This window comes from Dermacentor andersoni, chromosome 3, assembly GCF_023375885.2.
Source record: "Dermacentor andersoni chromosome 3, qqDerAnde1_hic_scaffold, whole genome shotgun sequence".
In the NCBI taxonomy this organism is placed as follows: Eukaryota; Metazoa; Arthropoda; class Arachnida; order Ixodida; family Ixodidae; genus Dermacentor; species Dermacentor andersoni.
In genome coordinates, this window is record NC_092816.1 from 147,787,104 (window position 1) to 147,808,751 (window position 21,648).

At 46.4% G+C, this 21,648-nt stretch overlaps 1 protein-coding gene across 1 annotated transcript in view; it reads left to right on the forward strand.

The window, feature by feature from the left end:
• The first annotated feature begins 1,841 nt into the window (after positions 1 to 1,841).
• LOC126524665 (uncharacterized) overlaps positions 1,842 to 21,648 on the forward strand; it is a 113,186-nt gene continuing 93,379 nt past the window's right edge. Inside the window, exons 1-3 of the mRNA XM_055067416.2 lie at positions 1,842 to 1,906; positions 4,906 to 5,043; positions 12,156 to 12,261. Coding sequence (XP_054923391.1) covers positions 4,944 to 5,043; positions 12,156 to 12,261 — 206 coding nt within the window. The 5' untranslated portion in view covers positions 1,842 to 1,906; positions 4,906 to 4,943. The remainder of the gene's footprint in view (positions 1,907 to 4,905; positions 5,044 to 12,155; positions 12,262 to 21,648) is intronic.

Consider the following 21,648-nt stretch of genomic DNA (forward strand, 5'->3'; position numbering starts at 1 on the left):
GTAAGGTAGGTAAGTAGGTAAGTAGGTAAGGTAGGTAAGTAGGTAAGGTAGGTAAGGTAGGTAAGTAGGTAAGTAGGTAAGGTAGGTAAGGTAGGTAAGGTAGGTAAGGTAGGTAAGTAGGTAAGGTAGGTAAGTAGGTAAGGTAGGTAAGTAGGTAAGGTAGGTAAGGTAGGTAAGGTAGGTAAAGTAGGTAAGGTAGGTAAGTAGGTAAGGTAGGTAAAATAGGTAAGGTAGGTAAGGTAAGTAAGTAGGTAAAGTAGGTAAGGTAAGTAAGTAGGTAAAGTAGGTAAGGTAGGTAAGTAGGTAAGTAGGTAAAGTAGGTAAGGTAGGTAAGTAGGTAAAGTAGGTAAGGTAGCTAAGTAGGTAAGGTAGGTAAGGTAGGTAAGTAAGTAGGTAAGGTAGGTAAGTAAGTAGGTAAAGTAGGTAAGGTAGGTAAGGTAGGTAAAGTAGGTAAAGTAGGTAAGGTAAGTAAGTAGGTAAAGTAGGTAAGGTAGGTAAAGTAGTAAGGTAGGTAAGGTAGGTAAAGTACGTAAGGTAGGTAAGGTAGGTAAAGTAGTTAAGGTAGGTAAGCTAGGTAAGTAGAAAGGTAGGTAAGGTAAGTAAGTAGGTAAAGTAGATAATGTAAGTAAGTAGGTAAAGTAGGTAAGGTAAGTAAGTAGGTAAGGTAGGTAAGTAGGTAAGGTAGGTAAGGTGAGTAAGTAGGTAAAGTAGGTAAGGTAAGTAAGTAGGTAAAGTAGGTAAGTAGGTAAGGTAGGTAAGTAGGTAAGGTAGGTAAGGTAAGTAAGTAGGTAAAGTAGGTAAGGTAGGTAAGTAGGTAAAGTAGTAAGGTAGGTAAGGTAGGTAAAGTAGGTAAGGTAGGTAAGGTAGGTAAAGTAGGTAAGGTAGGTAAGGTAGGTAAAGTAGATAAGGTAGGTAAAGTAGGTAAGGTAGCTAAGGTAGGTAAAGTAGGTAAGGTAGGTAAGGTAGGTAAAGTAGGTAAGGTAGGTAAAGTAGGTAAAGTAGGTAAGGTAGGTAAAGTAGGTAAGCTAGGGAAAGTAGGTAAGGTAGGTAAGTAAATAAATAAATAAATAAATGAATAAATTCTTGACAATCATGCATGCTGCGCGCGAACACGTTGGTAGATTTACCGAATAAGGGTGCCAGGGAAAAACTGAGTTCATGAGAAAGAGAGAGAGAGAGAAAGATTTAATTATGCGCAGTGCAGAGAGGTCGGCCTGAGGTACATTCCTCTAGCCAGCTACTCTGCACTGTCGAAAGGGGAAGAGGGAAAGAAAGAAGGAAGAGAGAGGCACATGATAGCTGACGACGACGAGAGGAGGATGTAAAACACACAGCAAACAATTTCGACTACTCAATGCCTACAATTCAGCAAGTTCTTTTTTGTTGAGCAAGTTTGGATAGCCCTGAAATTCGGTTTAACGTCAGGCCAACGGCCTAAGCTAACAACCTCCGAAGGCGGAGGGCTGTCGAGTTGCGTAAGGTCATTCCTTAACTTATGACGCTCTTGCACGTACTCAGGGCAATCAGAAAGCACACGACCTTTTGCTAATGTCGCTAAAGAAGGCAAGTAAAACATATTGCTTTAGAAGCTTCTCTGACGCTTTCTACGATACACCAGTCCTCTACGGCGCCGCAAGTCAACGATAAAAAGATCGTTATATTCATGTCCCATCGTAATCTAGAGTTACTCGATTAGCATTTGTTACTTCCGAAAGCTTCAGGAGAGACGTGACACATAAATCACCTCTGTATATCAATGCTTATATTTTTCTCGGCTATGTGAAAGTGCAAATTTTTTTAAAGAGCTCCGTGACACTCACTGCCTTTTCCTCTAAAGCGCATACGCGTGTCGCCTGCCGTGCCCGCTTCACAAAGAAAGCCGTCTCATCCGCAGTCGTGCCATCAAGTAAGTTCACTTTATCTGCTCAGTTTATCGCAGCAGCGCAAATTGCACGAATGCTATGCGTTGAGTGATTTGAAAGGGCAATAAAATTCACTTTCCATCATCGCTGTTTTAATAAGCGTTAGCAAAGTGCAGATTGCTCGAAGGGGTCCGAAAACTGAAGTCGTCAACGCATTATGATACAGGCTTATCCCGAAGGCATCGAAACATCCTTACACTGGCGTGAGACAAGTGTCCGCCCCTACAGCGGTAGCTGCGGCGATGGCGTTGGGAAACTGAGCTTGAAGTGGCGGATCGATTCCGGCCGCGGCAGTCGCATTTTTATGGGGGCGAAATGCAAAGAAACGCTCGTGTACATAGATTGAATGAAGTGCCGCTCTGAGTGCGTGCAGAGCGTGCAGATCAGGGCAGAAATTCACAAACGGGCACGAGGAAAAAAAAAACGACGAAAACATACAGAGAGCGCTGTATTATTTGGACACGTTGTCGCTCTGTCTCCCCTGTAGTCGGTTTTTGTCCTCTTGCGAATTACTGCGCTGATAGCTACTACTACAATTTGGGCGCACGTTAAAGAACCCCAGGTGGTGAAGTTAATCTCGAGACCAAACTGTATGGTGTGGGTCATAATGTAATTGTGGTTTTGGCACGTAAAACGCGGAATTTAATTTTGTACAGAGACACGTGACAGCAGTAGTGGTGGTGGATGGATATTATAGGAATAATAGGACCCTATAATGGTTATTGCATTGCAATAGTTTACGTTCTGAATTGTATGCGTAATGGCACTAAGAGCAGAAAAGAAGATTGAAAGAAGCTTCTGAGTCATTATGGTTAGATGATTCAGAATTCTCCATCAAGGTGGACGAGTTTGCGTTGCCCTTTACGGCACCTTTCTGGTGCTGCTGAATCTCGCTTTTAAAATTACCAGTCCCTGTAATGTGAGACACGTCCCAATCCATGTGCATTAGTGTTTTGTAGTTTACACATTGACATAGTGAACTTCGAAAAGGTTATCAGCGTTCTGCCAACATCCGGGGCATGAATTTTTTTTATTAATCATCGTCCAGCTTGCGGACCTCCGCAGAACTATTTTGCTGTAGTCAATGTCTTTGCTTTTCCATATATCGTCCTAAGGTTGGATATGCTAGCCTCATTGTTCGCGCAGATGGTATCTAGAGTTGATGGCCTGGAAATGCTCTCGTTCTGTCTTCGACTCGAAACCATGGGCAAATTTTTTTTCAACGGTAAAACTTCTATTTGGAGATAACTCCATCGGTTTCTTTTGTAGCGAGGTGCAATGCTATTTGGTAGATGCCAGTTTTTTGTTTCACTATATTTCCTCCGCCTAGCGGTTTCTGAAAAGCAATTTACCATATTTATGGCCCCTGTACTTGATGTCGTAAATTATTTCGGCCTCGCCCTGAGATCTCGTAGGCTACACATTAAAGAAAAAAAAGAAGATGAAAATGTTCTGCCAGCCTTCTGTTGAACTCGCATAACAAAGCGGCAGCCCCGGAAATTCGCTCCATGGGCCAGGCCGAGTTTTGCTTCAACAACGAAGGTTTGTTCCGGAGGAACGCCTACGGGTCTAGTTTTTAGCTCGCTGCTACTGTCTGGCGAAAGACAATTATTCCACTTCATGAAACTTTCAGTACTTTGCGGATTTCCGCAGAACTCGTTTCCGGTATCCGAATTGAAATTTAGCTCCATGGCTAAACGACACAACACAGTGCAGTGGGTTTTGAAGGACGCTGTAATTGTTTGTTTAAAGGGCCCCTCACCAGGCCTCACAGCAAATTTTGGTTATACACTGGAAGTTCCGTGTCCTCTGGAAGCGTTCTGCCACAAAAAGTTTTGAAATCGGCTCATCACTAGCCGAGATCGAAATATTTGAGTACCGCGAACCCATGATTTCTGCAGGCGGGCTCCACTGCCAAGCAAGACGCTCTCTCCGCTCACCTCGTCTAGCCTACGCAAGCGAAATTCCTTTCTTGCGTTCTCCCATACTGTACCTCGAAGATCACCTGATGCATACGTCACGGGCCCCGCCTTCATTTTTTTTTGCGCCTCGCTTTTCTTTTTCGGCGCTACGCACTTCCGCCGACAGCGTCGCGCGCAAGCTGTTGTCTCGTTCGCGCAGCGTACGATTTTGCGCGCTGTGCACAAGGAAACATGACTAATGGTATAATACAGTGCTACATGATTATTGATGCAGAACAAGCGAATCGCAGAGCATGATCACGCGCTGGAACACGGTAGAAAATGGCATAGTTTCGGTACCTGCGCACGGGACCGCACGACCGTGGGAACAAGCAGACGAAGCGGAAGTACACCTCTCTTGCTTCTGTGCGAAGTAAAAAAAAAAAAAAACACGCAAACATTCCATTTGTGTGTTTTATTATTTCTCTAAACTTCAATTCGTCAATTCAAGCAACCGATCGCACAGATAACAGATGTCTTGAATAATTCTCAAAGTCACGTGTGACCACGACCAACGTCACACTGCGGACACGACTACGTAGGCGCAGAGGCACGACTACGTCACCATCCGGCTTGGAGCGCGGCGGCTGCGAGGAGAAGGAAAAACGGCGTTCGGTTTGAAATTTCAGATCTTTCTGCGACGCGTAGTGGTGTAATACTTTGCACATACGATCGTTATCGTGCAATGTATACTCTGCGCTTGTCAGCCCAAAATGGCCAGACCTGGTGAGGGGCCCCTTTAATGGGTGATTTCACTAATCTGGGCTTCTTTAGCGGGAATGAAATCTAAGTACACGGGTGTTTACGCATTCTACCCGTATAAATATGTCAGCTCGATCAGGAATCGATCCCTCAACAATGGCTCAGCAGCCGAACGCTGTTGCCATGAGCTACTTGGGAGCTTATCCTAATATAACCTGAATGATCTCGTCACATCATTATTTTCGTCCATGTTTTTTCTACCTTAAAGAATACAGAAAGTTTGTAAATTAATTACAGTCCGTTCCACGAAATGTTTTTAGTACATCTTGCAGGGCTTGAAGCGGCGGGAACTACATATATGGCGTCGACGTCGTTTCACACGTGCTGTCTTATCTGGACTGTGCTGTGCTGTATGCAAGTACACGCATTTGAAGCCGGCAAAGTGGCCTTTTTAAGGTGTAAGTAAAATGTTTATCAATTCTTATAGCACGTATGTTTCTGTTCAATACTGAGTCGTTTCAGAGGTCGCCTGTTAGAGATAGCGCTATTCCTGATTGTCACGTGTACGTGTGGAAGTGGCAAAAGTTACCTGTATGAAAAAATCTCCATGTAAATATGGCTAACTAGAATATTCGATAATTACCTTTATGTTATTGACACACTCATGGCCACCAGTTGGAATTGCGAAGAAGAAGTTAAGAAGTAGGAAATTAATACATTCTCTGCAGAAGCTTCACATTGTTATTTTTTGCATATCCATCCCTACTGTCGGCTACGAAATATGCAAGGGCTTCATTCCACAGTTTCCCGAAAGCGTCCCCGTGAATTGCTCAGGACAATCCTAACTGGGACACTAATGCGTTTTCGTATCAAATTTTTGGGGCGGATATAGCAAAAGTGGTATTAGAGGCCACAAATTTCGGCTAAGCAGATGTGATTCCAGTATTGTTCATCTTCAATTCCGCAAATGCAACAAGCGGCGCACGATGACAAATAGAAGAGAAAGATAAGAGCTAGTCAATTTTTTATTTACTTAAATGGGCAACGATATTTTTCATGCCAATAATTTTTCCATCGCCCGGTCCTCCATGCAATATTAAATACATGTATATTCAAGCTAAAAAAATTCTGTGAGCTCCTAGACATTAAGGTGGTGTAAATAATGCAAAGATAGGAATGCCCCCCTCCACCCTCCTGCCTGTATGAATCGTATACATAATTGAAACGCATCTCCTGTGCAATGCTTACTAGCGGCATACGAGCTATGAACATTGCCACTATGGAATCTATGCACGCATTATAAATGGCCTTTGTTCAGGCCTTAACCTGTTCTCCCTTGATAGGATTTCGATAACCGTTTTTCCCTATCATTTCACTGATGCGTATGATTAGTTCCATAACTTTACACCTGTAGTTAAGGCAACGTCAACAGGATTGTTCCAGCGCTGTCATTAACGTCTGCATTTGCGGCATTTACGGTTCATTGGCGTCATCTGCCCTTCCACCAGCTCTGCAGTACCAGAGAGGATGACGTTTGCAGAGTTCGAAGGTCTCGCATAGCTTAGGTCACAAACACGAGTCTAGCTAACAATAACAACCTGATAGCGTAGGGCATTGTATAAGAAAACATTGGCAAGAGAGAGAGAAAGAGATACGATGGAGAAAAAAAAAGAAGGTATGAGAAAGCTGGGATTCGTAGTTGCCTGTGAAATTATGTTCGTTTTGTTGCATACGAAATGAATGCTGTGGTAAAATTAAATTTGGTAATTCTGATGTGTATGCACAGAATTTTCGAAACATAGCAAAGCAAGCCAATATCCCGACGAGAAGCAGAGAACAATCTTAAAACTTACCTCTGCTTAGAAGAACGAAGCATAGAGCCTAATGTGCTTCATAGCATTAGTGGTGCATGACTAACTGAGCTTATTTCATTCTTACAAAATGTTATTTCAGTTATATAGGCTGGGTATTCTTACAGAGTATGCTCTAACTTTCTGTAGGACCACAACTGCCGCAGTAGGGATCGGTAGATTTCTCAAGTGGTCAAAAATGTAAATGTTTGTAAATGTGGCATTCATACGAAGACGAGGATGGACATTTTCTTGTCACTGTATAAGTTGACGCGGATGTTTCTATCTGAAGTCTGGGTTTACCATGCGAAGGAAAGTCCGCTGATGTATAGGCTTGGCCCAGACGTGGTTCCTTTCTGCACGAGCATAAATTTTCGCCGTCGCCAATGCATCACTTTTTATAAAGTTTATCTTTACGAATTTCCTGTACTGAATAGCCCTGGGGGCTACGTCATCCGCTGTCTTATTTCTGTGAGGACCACAGTTTTCTGGAACCCACTCGAATGTAATGGAATGGCTAGCGGCGTAAACTAGGCAGTAAAAGTAGCCGATATTTATAGTTACATGATGATAGTTCTCAGTCCTGTACAAGTTGCGAACATTTTGTAGAGCTGCTGCTGAATCTGTAAATATACCGAAGTGATCGCTGGCGCAACATGCAATGAACAGTTTTCTTGATGCCATACAGTTCTGCTGCCGTACATTAGGCAGCCTTGTCAAGGTGGCACGAGTGCTATTGACTTGTTGACGGGGCAAAAACATCACAAGAATAGCTCTGTTTGGTTGAGGAAAGATTACTAAAGATGTGAGTCATATCAGAGTAATGCTGGATGATATAGCACAGGCAGTTTTGGAGATTATCAACTTGAGGTCTGTTATTTTTCGCATAGAACTCAGTATAGTTAATTCGACATGATGAGTTGAGAGTGTAAAAGGGGGAAATACGACGGTATGAGGTGCGGTACCTGGCTAGAAGGACAAACCGAGATGTCTTCAACAACATGTGCAAAGCTGGAGGTGGTTGGTCTTGTAACAATGTGATGTATAAAATGCATTTGGCATGTAGAACGTGGCTCAGAAGAATACTAAGTGTTTCTTGCGGCTTTAACACTGCCAAGTACTAAGTATTCCGCCACTGCCACGGCTCCCAGGCATGATGACCCTTTTCGAAGACCAAGGTGCATTCACAGACATCTATTACGAGCTGCTTAATGTTTACTGTTACTTGAGATAGAGATTCGATGAATCGGCAGGCTATGGCAGAATGTGCCATTCACATATGTTTGTGAATGAGCATAATTCACCCGTAGCTGCTCAATGGCAATCCAGCCATGTGTCTGAATATTTGGCAAACTGCGGAGATCTAGAACAATTTATTTACCAACTGTGACCAAGTCAACCTTCTGCGAACCACTACACCTAGTAGCATTCGAGTTTTCACATATGGAAGTGTGCAGCCACTTAGTACCAGGGAACCGATCCACGTGCCTCTGTGTCAAGACTTTTGCAACAATTTTCTTTTTGCGTAGAAGTCCCTGTTGGATGTTTTAATGCGAGCTTCACGCATTCCAAATGCAGATGTCGTCCACATACAACTTCACATGGGCACCACGTGGCAGGCTTATCGTCAGGTGAATAAGGGTGTTGGTAAACAATCAGTGTCTCAATGCTGTGCCCTAGGCCACTCCTTTATCGACAGCGTAATATGAAGTAGAGCCTCTCAGACTGCTCAGAAATAGCTGTCGCCCGTGGAAATAATTAGCGATCAAACTGCTGAGTCACACTCCAAGAACTAAACTACCTAGAGCTTAGAGATTTTCGCTGTAAAGGACAGAGTCAAACGGAGCATCTATATCCAGGAAATGACGATTGGAGCCTGTTTAAGATTGTGTTCCTCTTTGACAGATGTTGCAAGATCAATGACATTGTCGAGTGTGGAACTGTTCGAACCTGTTCATTTCTTATGGATATGTGCACCTAGTTTCAAGGCACCATTGTATTTTCTTACGAGCGATTTCAACCATAAAATTCCCCACGCCACTGAGGAAGGCTAAATGACTGAAGGACCTATAGCTACTTTGTAGCTTCCCAGGCTAGGCTGGAGTATTCGATTAATTTTCTCCATCGCTCGTCCACAAAGAGTTGTAGATATCTATGGAACGGAGTCGAGCATATCGTGATAGTGGCGCAATCGCCTGATAGCCGATTAAGCCGATTTCACCTTAACTTGGTATTCAGTCCTCGTTTACACCAGGAATAGCTACCGCCAGCTCCTCTAAAAAGAAAGGCAGATTCAAAGAAGTATCCAATAGTCCCTTGCGGTGGGATAGATTAGACTGGTATTTAGTGCAAAAGGTCCTCTTTTAGAGAGAAGTAGACAATATTTCCCGGCAACTTCATCAAGTGCCGTGCGTTCATACTTTCATAGTGCAATGAATGAATAAAGCTACTGCGGCTGTGTGTAGAGGCCTCTATAACATGGCAGATCTTCGTTACCGACGTTTGGACGAAGAGGCCTATGAACCGTTGTCTGTTTAGTCTGGGTGTTCATTGGTATCTACTTTGGGCCCACCGACAGGCCCTGAGGCCTTCCGTCTTCTTTGTGCGCCAGGCTTTTACAGCGAAGTTATTTATGGCTAGGTTCTGGCGGATCTCGTCTCCGTGGACATAGACCTCCAATTCTTCATATGTGGGCCGATACCGAAGATAGTGCAATGCTGAGCCAACCCGCGGTGGAGGTGAAGCAGGCGTCAAGCGCTCCTCATACGTGGGCCGATCCCGAAGATAGCACAATGCTGGGCCGACCCGCGGCGGAGGTGAAGCAGGCGTCAAACACTCCCCACACATGGGCCGATCCTTAAGGCAGCGCAATGCTTGGCTGACCCGCCGCGTCGGAGGTCAAGCAGGCGTTAAGCGCTCCCGATACATGGGTCGATCCCGAAGATAGTGCAATGCTGGGCCTACCCGCGGCGGTGGTGAAGCGGCGTTAAGCACTACCGATACGTGGGCTGATCCCGAAGATCGTGCAATACCGGGCCGACCAGCGGTGGAGGTGAAGCAGGCGCCAAGCGCTCCTCATACGTGGGCCGATACCGAAGGTAGCACAATGCCGGGCTGACCCACGGCGGAGGTGAAGCAGGCGTCAATCACTCCCCATACATGGGCCGACCCTTAAGGCAGCGCAATGCCTGGCCGACCCCCCGCGGTGGAGGTGATGCAGGCATTATGCACTCCCTATACCTGGTCGATCCTGAAGATAGCGCAATGGCTGGCCGACCCGCCGCGGCCGAGGTGAAGCAGGCATTATGCACTCCCTATACCTGGCCGATGCTGAAGATAGTGCAATGCCTGGCCGACCCCCCGCGGTGGAGGTGATGCAGGCATTATGCACTCCCTATACCTGGTCGATCCTGAAGATAGCGCAATGCCTGGCCGACCCGCCGCGGCCGAGGTGAAGCAGGCATTATGCACTCCCTATACCTGGCCGATGCTGAAGATAGTGCAATGCCTGGCCGACCCCCCGCGGTGGAGGTGATGCAGGCATTATGCACTCCCTATACCTGGTCGATCCTGAAGATAGCGCAATGCCTGGCCGACCCGCCGCGGCCGAGGTGAAGCAGGCATTATGCACTCCCTATACCTGGCCGATGCTGAAGATAGTGCAATGCCTGGCCGACCCCCCGCGGTGGAGGTGATGCAGGCATTATGCACTCCCTATACCTGGTCGATCCTGAAGATAGCGCAATGCCTGGCCGACCCGCCGCGGCCGAGGTGAAGCAGGCATTATGCACTCCCTATACCTGGCCGATGCTGAAGATAGTGCAATGCCTGGCCGACCCCCCGCGGTGGAGGTGATGCAGGCATTATGCACTCCCTATACCTGGCCGATCCTGAAGATAGCGCAATGCCTGGCCGACCTGCCGCGGCGGATGTGAAACAGGCATTATGCACTCCCTATACCTGGCCGATCCTGAAGATAGCGCGATGCCTGGCCGACCCGCCGCGGCGGAGGCGAAGGAGGCATTATGCACTCCCTATACCTGGCCGATCCTGAAGGAAGCGCGATGCCTGGCCGACCCGCCGCGGCGGAGGTAAAGCAGGCGTTATGCACTCCCTATACGTGGCCGATACTGAAGCTAGCGCGATGCCTGGCCGACCCGCCGCGGCCGAGGTGAAGCAGGCATTATGCACTCCCTATACCTGGCCGATCCTGAAGCTAGTGCAATGCCTGGCCGACCCCCCGCGGCGGAGGTGATGCAGGCATTATGCACTCCCTATACCTGGCCGATCCTGAAGATAGCGCAATGCCTGGCCGACCTGCCGCGGGGGAGGTGAAACAGGCATTATGCACTCCCTATACCTGGCCGATCCTGAAGATAGCGCGATGCCTGGCCGACCCCCCGCGGCGGAGGCGAAGGAGGCGTTATGCACTCCCTATACCTGGTCGATCCTGAAGATAGCGCAATGCCTGGCCGACCTGCCGCGGGGGAGGTGAAACAGGCATTATGCACTCCCCATACCTGGCCGATCCTGAAGATAGCGCGATGCCAGGCCGACCCGCCGCGGCAGAGGCGAAGGAGGCGTTATGCACTCCCTATACCTGGTCGATCCTGAAGATAGCGCAATGCCTGGCCGACCCGCCGCGGCCGAAGGGAAGCAGGTGTAAAGCGCTGCCGATACGTCGGCCGAACCTGAAGATAGTGCGATGCCGGGTCGACCCGCGGTGGAGGTGTGGTTTGCCATTAAGAGGGCCGCATTCACAGCTTCGATGGTCATCTTTCTTCACAGAGCGGAAGGGCACTGAATTTTTTGTCCAGTATGCCTTGAAGCCGCAAAGTAAACTTTCAAAATTTTCATGAGTAGTTGGTACAGCATGGTGCTTTGGGGCGGAGGTAGTGCATTCTCCTATACATTGAGTCATTGCGGGCACAACTTGTTCATGTCCTGGTTGTCGCTATAATTCATCGGTTTCCGCCTATATTGTGTTCTTTCCCGTCAGTGAATTTGATATACACCGTTGTCGGCGATATTCCAAAATTGAAAGCTGATATTGAACTCGGGAAGTGGTCTATACGCCGCGTTCCCAAAGTACGACCAGCTACATGTCTGGACGATGCGGCTTTATACGAGCGGAACATCGATGCAGGTTTTCGCGACTCGAATTGGCGTTTGGGCCAGGGATGCGCCAAGCTCATCAACGAATATGTCCGGTAGCACCGTGTCCGGTAACACCGTGTACCGTGCTTTCGATTTCAGTTTGAAATTAGCAGGAGGAGATGGTAAAGCGTAAAGCTTGTCCGTAAAAAAAATTAAAAAAAATGGTATGGTACATTTTAAAAGCAGCAAATAAAGGAAAATACAAACAGTGAGTAGAGACATAGCATTCGAAGTCTATGTAGTAACAACAACAACTAGTAGCGAAACACTCAGTTGCATGTTAAGGAACACAAGGAGGTCAAAGGTAATACTGAGTTCCCCTGTGCCCTAGAAATGTTTCTAAATATTTAATGAATTTGGAATGTAAAACCCTAGAATTCTATAACTTTCCATTTGAACTCTAAAACAAATGTTACTATGAATTAGTGTTAAAACGTTGACTTTCTGTTCCTAATCTAAAAGCATTTTTTCTTTGCTTCTTCAGAACATCTCGTGTTAAGTGCAACGCGAGACCACGCTATATAAAGGAAATAATTGACTTTCCTGTTGCTTCTGTTTTCCAGATACCTGTCAGTACGGACAGTATTTCATTCAAACGCAGTATATATTACAAGATGAGTGCAAACGAGCGACATGCTATATATCTGATAGGAAGCTTACCATTGAACAGTAAGCGTTTCTTTCATAGCAACTCATGACCTCCCGTGTTGTGTCAGTGCAAGCTTCACTAGTTTTCCAATACTCCGGACGGCCCCATTGGTACACGAATTGTTCTCGTTAGTTTGGAACAGTTGATGCCACCTTTTAGCACCTTTTATAGCACCTTTTAGCAGATTTAGCTAGCGGGCAAAAGTACTATGTGTGCCGTGGAACATGACGAAGACGTCATTAATTACGGTGTGATACGTGTACAGGAAGAGCGCGTGGCGGTGACTGACAAATACATGAAAAAGAACAATGAAGCCAAGGAGATGAGAAGATATCGACGCATCTCTCAACGTTAACAGCGCTGTTCTTGTTGTTCCGCTACGAAATCCAGTGTATACATGTAGCGAAATGTCATCCCCGAAGTCGAAAACTGAGTGTCTTTCATTGAACACGTCGTCCCGGAGTGCTGTCATGCTCTCGGAATACAACAAAGAATGAATCACTCAGGAAACGGAGATGCGCACTGCTAATGACCTATCGCATGTATGTCAGCCCGGTATTAAAACGTGGGTGTGACCTTTCCTCTGCAGCTGCCGCTTCTGAGATTCGTCCCTGTGTTTTCTCTAGATAGCGAAACGCCCTGACGCTGTCTTCTACTCTCCAAGCTTTCCAAAGCTCCAAACGCTGAACTTTCTCTGCAAGCGCTGTTGTCTGCGTTAGCTGTGATATTTCGGATTGTAATAGCCGAAACGTTTTTTTTTTTGCAGCTGCGTGAATATCGTTTCAGACGACACCAGGCAGTGTCGCAACCGGCTCCATTTTTGTAAAGATCATTGGCTCTATATTTATGCGCCACAGTTTGTCTGCGTGGGTACCGTTCGAGGAAGGTAGCTAAAAAAATTATGATGTAATCCTAGAACCTTACGTAGTGGACATTGTCGGTAATATATTTGTTATCTATGCAAACAACGCTAACATTTTTTCATATTAAATTCTTTATGAAGCACTTGTTGGATGAACGCCTTTTTCACTACTTGAATTTACTCCAATCTATGTAGAATTCTGCGCTCTGCAAATTCAACTCCCTTTGTTCATCAGTACATATTGCCGTCCCACTATCTATCTGTTCATCTGTTAAATCATCCAAATACAGGGAAGATGTTACAAAGCGTCTGTTCTCCCCTTCTTATTCGCCGATTTTTTTTCTGTATTTGGGTGCCTTAGGAAATATGGCCACGTTTGAGTCCGTGTTTTATTGTATATTGTGTCTTTCTCCCGACCGCCTATATTACTGTAGGTAGATTTTGGAGACTAACAATGCTGAGTAAGTTTTCTAAATCCAGTGTGGCCTCATATTCTGACCATCGGCACCTACTTTCCGAAAGGGTAGATAATTCGCTTAGCACACAAACTAGAAGTAACTATCTTCAAACTACACTACCAAGTTCCGACAAGAAATTTATGTTTGCGCACGTAGGCTTTGTCCGCATTTCCTTTCTGTAGAGCTGTAAGCAGAGGACTTTTTACATGGTTGCTGGCAATGGTCTTCTTTAGAAAGAAGCTGATCAAGGTACCTATAAACGAGCGTAACGTAAGCATGGCGTATTGTTTCTTTTCGGCTTTCTTTTTGAGCTTCAATATTGGGGTTAAGCCACCGGACAATTTTTTATGCTATGAAAGATTTAATTTTGTAACGCATTTTCTGCAAATAGCCCGATTGTTAGTCGATATCCTATGGTCAGTCGGTGCCGCTTGTTCAAACGAAAGAAATACAAGCAGCTGTCTGCGAGGCCTGTAGGACGAGTGCTTGCCAGCGAGATTCGAGAGGACGACCTAGCTCCTCTGTGTAACATAGCATTTACCGGCACCGTGCACGGCCATGGCTGGTTCCCGGCCTGTACGTTTTCACGTTACTATCCTAGGCTGGTGCGTTTTATCTCTTGGACACGCCAGACGTGGTATAAATTTACAATCAGGCACAGGGTACTTGCCGCAGTTGTCCCGATGCGTACACAAGTCCCCGCCGCCGCTGCGCTTAAGACGTGAACGTACACGGAACCTCTCTTACGACTGGCATGTAGGGTGAACAATTTGTGTCGCGCAGTCAAAGCCATGGCAAAAGCCCGGACGTTTTAAAAAATTCACTGCTCAAACACTCCGTGCAGATGGTTAACCAGCGATGCTGAAACGTGCGGCCCCGGTGTTTATCACTTGGTTCATCCCGACGGTTCATTAAATGACGGCTTGGTAGGCTGCCGGATCCTCGGTACGCAGTTGCTGCTTGCGAACATTCTCAAATATGAATAAAAAGGAGATACACACTGAAACAAATGTTTTCGAATATCCCCTTCAGTCACGAATTATGATCGACTGTCGATACATGTGTGAAACACAGCTGGTGCTTGAGACTCCACTGAAAGCAAATCAGGGCGGTAGAATTCCTCTTTGAGCATTTTATGAAGAGTCATCATAATTATTAACTTAATATTTGAATATTGCAAAGTCAGTCATGCTACGTTTCTTCATAAAAAGAATTAAATCTCCTGCTCTAATTACATACACAAGTTATTAATTGGCCTCAAGTACATAAAAAAATATTTCAAGGTTGCTACCGACATGCCCCTCGCCAAGCATCACGTAAAACATGGTAGTGCCTTCACCACAGCGATACTCTGTAACAATACATATCAATCAGAAGCAAAATGAAAGTAATTTAAGTTATCAGAATATTCAATTTACACTAAGCTTAACGTTTGTGGTCTATTTCTTGCTACCACTGCACAGAAACGGCCAAAAATAGGTCGCGTCAACAAATGTGGACGCCGTGACTGAAGGGGATATCTGCTATTTTTATCAACTGATAGTAAGCTCATTGGTATGCGTCCCGAACTTTGTCACAAGTGAGGTTCTCTCTCAACAGCTGGGGTGTCAACCTCAACACTCCTGACACACTGACAACCTGTGCACGACACCTCCTTGTTGCGTTTCACTGCTTTACAGAGTTTATTTTGGTTTGGATGCGGGACACCTGCATCTTGGCGTCATCCAACAATTTGCTTTTTCACCTCAAGCTCCTTGAAAGAAGCAGCGGCAGACTTTCTTTCCCGTTCATTCCTCAATGCGTAGGTCTTTTCTGTTCTTCTTCCACCACGCGTTCGCTCCACGGACCAATTGAAGCGTGCTCTTTGTCACTTGCACAGTCAACGTCTTATTTTTCGGACTCCCTAGGGGCCGCGATAACGTCCGTAAAATCGGGCAGTTCGAACAATTGATGCATGTGTTTTACTGCCATTAAGGGCTGCAATCGCAACAGGCACATGCGAAAAAGCCTGCCAGTGCACTTATTAAGCATATCGGTGCTCGTATTGTGACATGAGATGGTGGGTAGACGCGTGTATAATTAAGGAATACATATTGTGTCCCGTGACAATTGCCCCGTCCTACGCTTATGCTTCGCCGCATAACATTGCTGTATCGAGGTGTAGCTGACTTTCGGGATCCGGCATGACTCAACGCGTCGTGCTTTCCGAGCTTCGAAGCCAGTCGCGAGGACCACAAAGGCGGAATCGGTGCCATTGCTGAGAGCGGCGAATTCTTTCACTGAAAAACACGTCGCCGAACGGCAAGAAGCTTAATAGCGAACGTTAATAGCGTTAATAGCGAACGCAGCTAGGCCTAGCGTTTACCACGGCGGTGAGGTAATCAAAACGGCGGCAGTGGTGGCATTAATGCCGTTTCGGACCTGCGGTCACGGCAAGAAGTCTGGAAAGTTGGACGGCGAAGGGCTCTTGCGTACGAAATTTCAGACGTTCTGATACACTGACTGTGAGGTGCGTGGTGGTCTGGCCGTCTGAATTATCGGGCGTCCGGAAAGTCGCCCATCGACTGTACACTGGCAACTCCTCCGACGACACGGCGTTAAAAGAAGATTCGTTACGATCCCTCTCTGTTACGCGAGCCAGCATTACCGCGACTTCCGTTCACTTTCAATAAAATTGCAGCTAATTTTCCCTGATAGAAGCACAAATTCCCTGAGTTTTCCCTGAGTATTTCCAGACTATTCAAGATTCCTGGGAATTCCCGGTTTTACCGGTTTTCCCGGTTGGTCGAGATCCTGAAGTTGCAGCGGGGGAGTTTTCGGCGCTCAGGCGACAATAGGATGGACAGGCGAATCGGCTAGCCATAAACAGCTTTGCGGTAATAAGCCGAGCCGCCCGCAACCGACGCCTATAGGAGGCCGCACCGGCGAAAGGACGCTGGATTTCATGTGCACCTGCTCCCCTCCTTCTCTAGGGCGCGCGCGACGCCCTGATGTCTGCGTGGGCTCGCCGGTGCTGTCTCCATTCAGCTAGCGAGCGGAGCTTCGCGTGTGCATTCTTCTCCTCCTCTCCGCAAGGAAGACGCCGGCGGTGTCCGTGTGTGCGGGTGCACGCGCCAGTGCCTTTACCCCTGCTGGAACGGTGGCGGTTAGAAGATTCGTTGTACTGGCTTCCGTGTACCAAGCGGCGGCTGCAAATGTGGAGAGTGCAGCCTTTAGCACAAGCTAGAGTGTGTACACAGTCGCTCTCCGTCAGGGAGCTTGAAGAGCTGACCGCTCCATAGCGCTGTAATTAAATGTTTTATTCCAATAGAGATTATACGGACACTCCAGGCGCATTTCCGCCGCCGTCGCGACAGTGGTGTTCTGTACAAATTCCAAGGGCGATGAAATCGTCCCCGCGCGCCGTACGCTGTGCGTGTGAGAGAAAGCGTGCTAGGGTGAGCCAAGGATGGCAGCTCATTCTCGTGCGCCGAAGGGAGCAAAGCGGGGAGGAAGTGTGGCGTCTTCTGTCGCGCGCGAGACAGTGGGGGGGGTGTAGAGAATGGAGGGAGACATTCTAATCCGGTGGCTGCTGAGTATGCCGCGGCCACGCGAGCCTTTTCTTGAAGATGATCTGCGACGAGTACATACTCCAGGTGGGCCGCGGGCTTCGTGGGCGCTAAATTCTGGCCGCTTAGTTCGCCTAGACGCGAGAGGTAACACGAAGGTCAGTTCGCTCGCTACTGCTGCCGCGCTGCTGACTCCAGGGTTTTGACAGCGAATTTCCGCGATGTACAAGTGAGATGTGTTCATGTTTCCTTGTGCGCGCGTGCATGCTTCTTAATTTATTTAGTAAGCGATTGTTTACAAGTTTGTGTGACCATTGAAACTACAACCCTTCGTATAGTTGCCTACTGATTTGTTATCGCAATCAATGCCTAGTTCTTCGGGCGAAGCTGCGACTTTTTTTTTTTGGTACTCGTTAAGTTGCCGCCGTGTACACTACATGACCCCCTCAGGACTCGCGAGCCGCTGCAAAGTGCGGTCAGCGGCTCGATTCGATCAATTGGATAGCCGTTTGTAAAGGTTGCTAGTGGGCTCCGTATCCCTCTTGTTCTCGGATTTTTAACTTCATTTTGTGTATGTTATTGCTGGTGCTTTCTTTCATTTTTTATGCATAAAACACCATGGAAATATTCTCTGGTAGCTGTAGTTATCAAGCGTTTACCTGCTGAAGAATGCCCATAATAAGGCTTTTTCACCTTCGACAAAGTATACGGCATGAAACTCTTCGCATAAACCGCATACGTCACTGACTTAGACGATACACCTGCCGGACGGCAGCGCTCACTTTCGAGCTTGACGCTGATAAAGTATAGGGCAATGCCGCTGTTTCCTGCGTGCACTTCCCCACTTAGTCAATGACAAAGGGAGTCAGCGTACAATAGAAGTCGCGACCTAGAAGGAGGGTGTCTTCCTGTGCATAACGACTAATAATAAATCCACATTGCGCAATTTAGATGCATCATGTTCGCTAACGTGCAGTGCAGAGAAGAATGGAGGGCAAACTACCGTGTAATATTAAGAAAATGTAAATGTTTCCGTACTAATATATATATATATATATATATATATACAGAGTAGTATCACCTCATTCATTAGCATCTGTCTATCTGTTGCTTTTCCGGCCGTCCGGCCGTACGTCTACACCTGTACGGATTACACAGTGTGAAGTTAGGAATACCAGATAAACTCTTCCAACGAAACTGACTGAGATGCCTGCTTTTCATACCTCATCGCTGAAAAAACGTTAGCAGTATTACCAACTTATAAAAATTGGCGGATTCCGCGCATATGTAATTTGATTGGTCATAAGCGAAACTGTCTTTGTGGTTAAGTGAAATATCTTCACTTCTACGTGGATGAACGCTCCTCTTCCCATGAACACTCGAGTTCCATTTTGGTCACTTAATTTTTATGCGTTCCAGGGGATAACTGCATGTGTGTCTGTCTCTAACTGTTTTCGCGCCCTCCTGGGTCACTGGGTAGTCCATAGTTGAATGGGTATTGCAACGGGCTATTGTACTGAGGGAACAGGAATCGAAACCAACCGTCCAACAAACGTGGGTCACTGAGTATATGGTAATGAGTAACTGGTCAATACGTAATTTTGTGCTAGTTGGTTCATATTCTTAGTAAAACAGCGCCAGAGAACACAACGGACCAGACGAAGAAGAACGACAGGTACACAGGGCGCCACTAACAGCTGAAGGTTTCTTCACTGGATAAGTACTAGAATAAGCACAGATAAGTACTGGCTAAGGATGAATAAACAGAGGATAGGAAAATATAAGACATGAAAGAGCATCGCATAATCAAGCCTACTATGCTTTCACCCAGATCGTCGAAGCCCTAGACATAAAAAAAATAACGAAAAAAAATCTGGGCGATTCATGTGTCAGCAAGCCGTCCGTCATGCTCTCGGAGAAAGACGTCAGATTCCTTATAGGAACCGTTCTCCACGCATAGTAGGCATGATGATGTGATGCTCTTTTATGTCTCTCATATTTTTCTGTCTTCTGTTTGTTCAAGTTCAGCCAGTACTTATTCTACGCATCCAGTGAATAAACATTCAGTTGTTAGTGCGCCCTGTGTACGTGTCGCTCTGCTTCATTTGGTCTCTTGTATTTTCTGGCGCTGTTTTACTACGGGTAATGTATACACATGTGGGCCGCTCTTCCACGAATCTCTTCTACGCCGACGTGGGTTCCTGTACAGGACGGACAGGGTATGTACTACTCTTCAATGAAACTCTCCGACGCTCACATGGAATCAAACAACCTCAAAGTATGTGCCATTCGCTCTATGCTGGTCTTCAGTGAATATGATGCCAATTTGGATCACTGGGAACCATTTGATGTACTAGTAGGCCTGTGCCACTCTTCAATGAACGTCTTTGATGCCAACTTGGGTAGCTAAGTATATGCCAGTAGAAATGGGCTGCTCTACAATGACAATTTCTCCGATGCTGGGCGGAATCGAACCCACACGGCACGGGTTCCTCAAGGACAGCAACCCGACGCTTTAGCAGGCTGCACCACAAATGCTTTCCTTTTATTCTGCGACTTCCTTTTTTTGCTTTCTTTTTTTTAACATGGTAGGTACCATGCACTGAAGCGTTCTTCTTTTACAGTTTTCTAACAAACACACACATACAAAGAAAATCGCACATCTATATAAGTACTCGTGCTTGCTGCAGGCGCTTCTCCCACACCTGCCATCTCTTGCTAAACTCATCTTCGCCGCCCAGCAGCGAACTTGTATACGCAAAAGCATCAAAAAAGTGCGTCCACTAAGGTGTCGCGTTTTCAAGAGCTAGGACGTAGTCACTTCGTGATCTCCAAATTGCATACAAACTTAGCAACAACAGGGTTTCAATACTGTTATTTTTGTCATCTTCCAGTGTCAGAAATTTTACGTTATCCCAATTTGGGTATATGTGCACGTCGAACACAATTCGTATGTTGTGCCAAAAGTGTACTACGTTTGTACAAAACAAAAATACGTGCTGCAACGATTCTGGATAAGGGCAGAGGGGCAACCCGTTCACCACGGTACGAAAAGAACCTTGTTACGTAGCCATGTTTTACAGGCAACCTAACATGCAATCTAATCTAATCGACATGCAACCCAACAAAGAAATCCTTAGTCGCTGTTTCTACAGGATATTTTGGTAGACGCTTAGAAACGTCAGACTCCAACTGGCTTCCGGCTCGAGACCGATATAGTGGTGGTGGGAAAAGCATATCTATAGTGCTCCAGTAGAGGTTCTCCTGTTTTACATTTTTTACGTACTCTTGAGAAAAATACTGCTCGAAGAAGCGAGCTGCCTGCTCCACCTCCCTGTAGAATCTTAGGGTGCGGGCTCGTGGGACTCCCTGGACACCATCGATCCACTCGCCCAAGTACCCCCCTCCGAATTGTTTGAAACGATGACGTATAATATGATGGGTTTGGTTTTTGAAGAAATGGTACCTGTGAACTTTGAGTTTTACCTCTATGTTTACCAGCCCTAGGTCTCCTTTTGCCTTACTTAAGAATAAATTACTGTGCCTCATGCCCTCAAACCGTGACTCCCAAATATATGTTGCGCAAAATCTATGTACTCGATTCACCTGAGCCGGCAAACAGGGCATCACCTGCGCTGAGTACCATATAGCTGGAAAGAACACAGTGTTACACACAAAGGCTCTGTTCATAAGCGGGACCGTTCTCCCGTGCCACTGTTGCACTTTTGCCGCGACAGTAGCACTTCGAATGGCATTTTCTCCATTCTGTAGGTTGGCAGTATCAAAACACACACCGAGGTAGCGGCTGATTTCAGACGTCCACTTCACCTCTAGGAAGTGGAAGTCCCATGCACCTAGACATGCCCCCGCGCACTTTTCTCGATTGACTTTAGCACCAGAAACTTTACAGAAGTCCATGACATGCTGCACTCCTTGGCGTATTTCCTCTCTAGAGGCACCCATAAGCGTAAGGTCGTCGGCGCAGGCGAGGATTTTCAGAGGAGTATCTGCGAAACTGAAGCCTGTTATGTCGCTGTCGTTCAGAATTGTTCGGCGCAGGGGTTCCAAGTACAGAGCAAAAAGAACTGGTGACATGGGGCATCCTTGCCTAACGGACTTGTTGAGCTCTATTGACGGAGTCGTTTGCCCGTTGATTACCAGTCGCGTCGTCACTTGTCTGTAGCAGACACATATATTTTAGAAGCCGGTCCCCAATGTTACAGGCCTTAAGTAAATTGAAGAGAAAGTTGTGTTACTCTATCGAAATCCTTGCTCAGATCCACTTGTAAAACCACTGCCCTGAATCCATCAACGGAGGTAGCTTCGCACAGTATCCCCATGGCATGCAGGTTATCACTGATGCGACGTCCTTTGATTCCATAAGATTGGTGGTTCCCTATAACTGATCCGAGGGAAAAGTCCAGCCGTCTAGCTATAATTTTAGCAAGAATTTTGTATACGGTCGTTAAAAGACTAATGGGGCGGAAATCGCTTACTGTCGGCACTTGCCTTGATTGCTTCTTTGGCAGTAAGACAGTA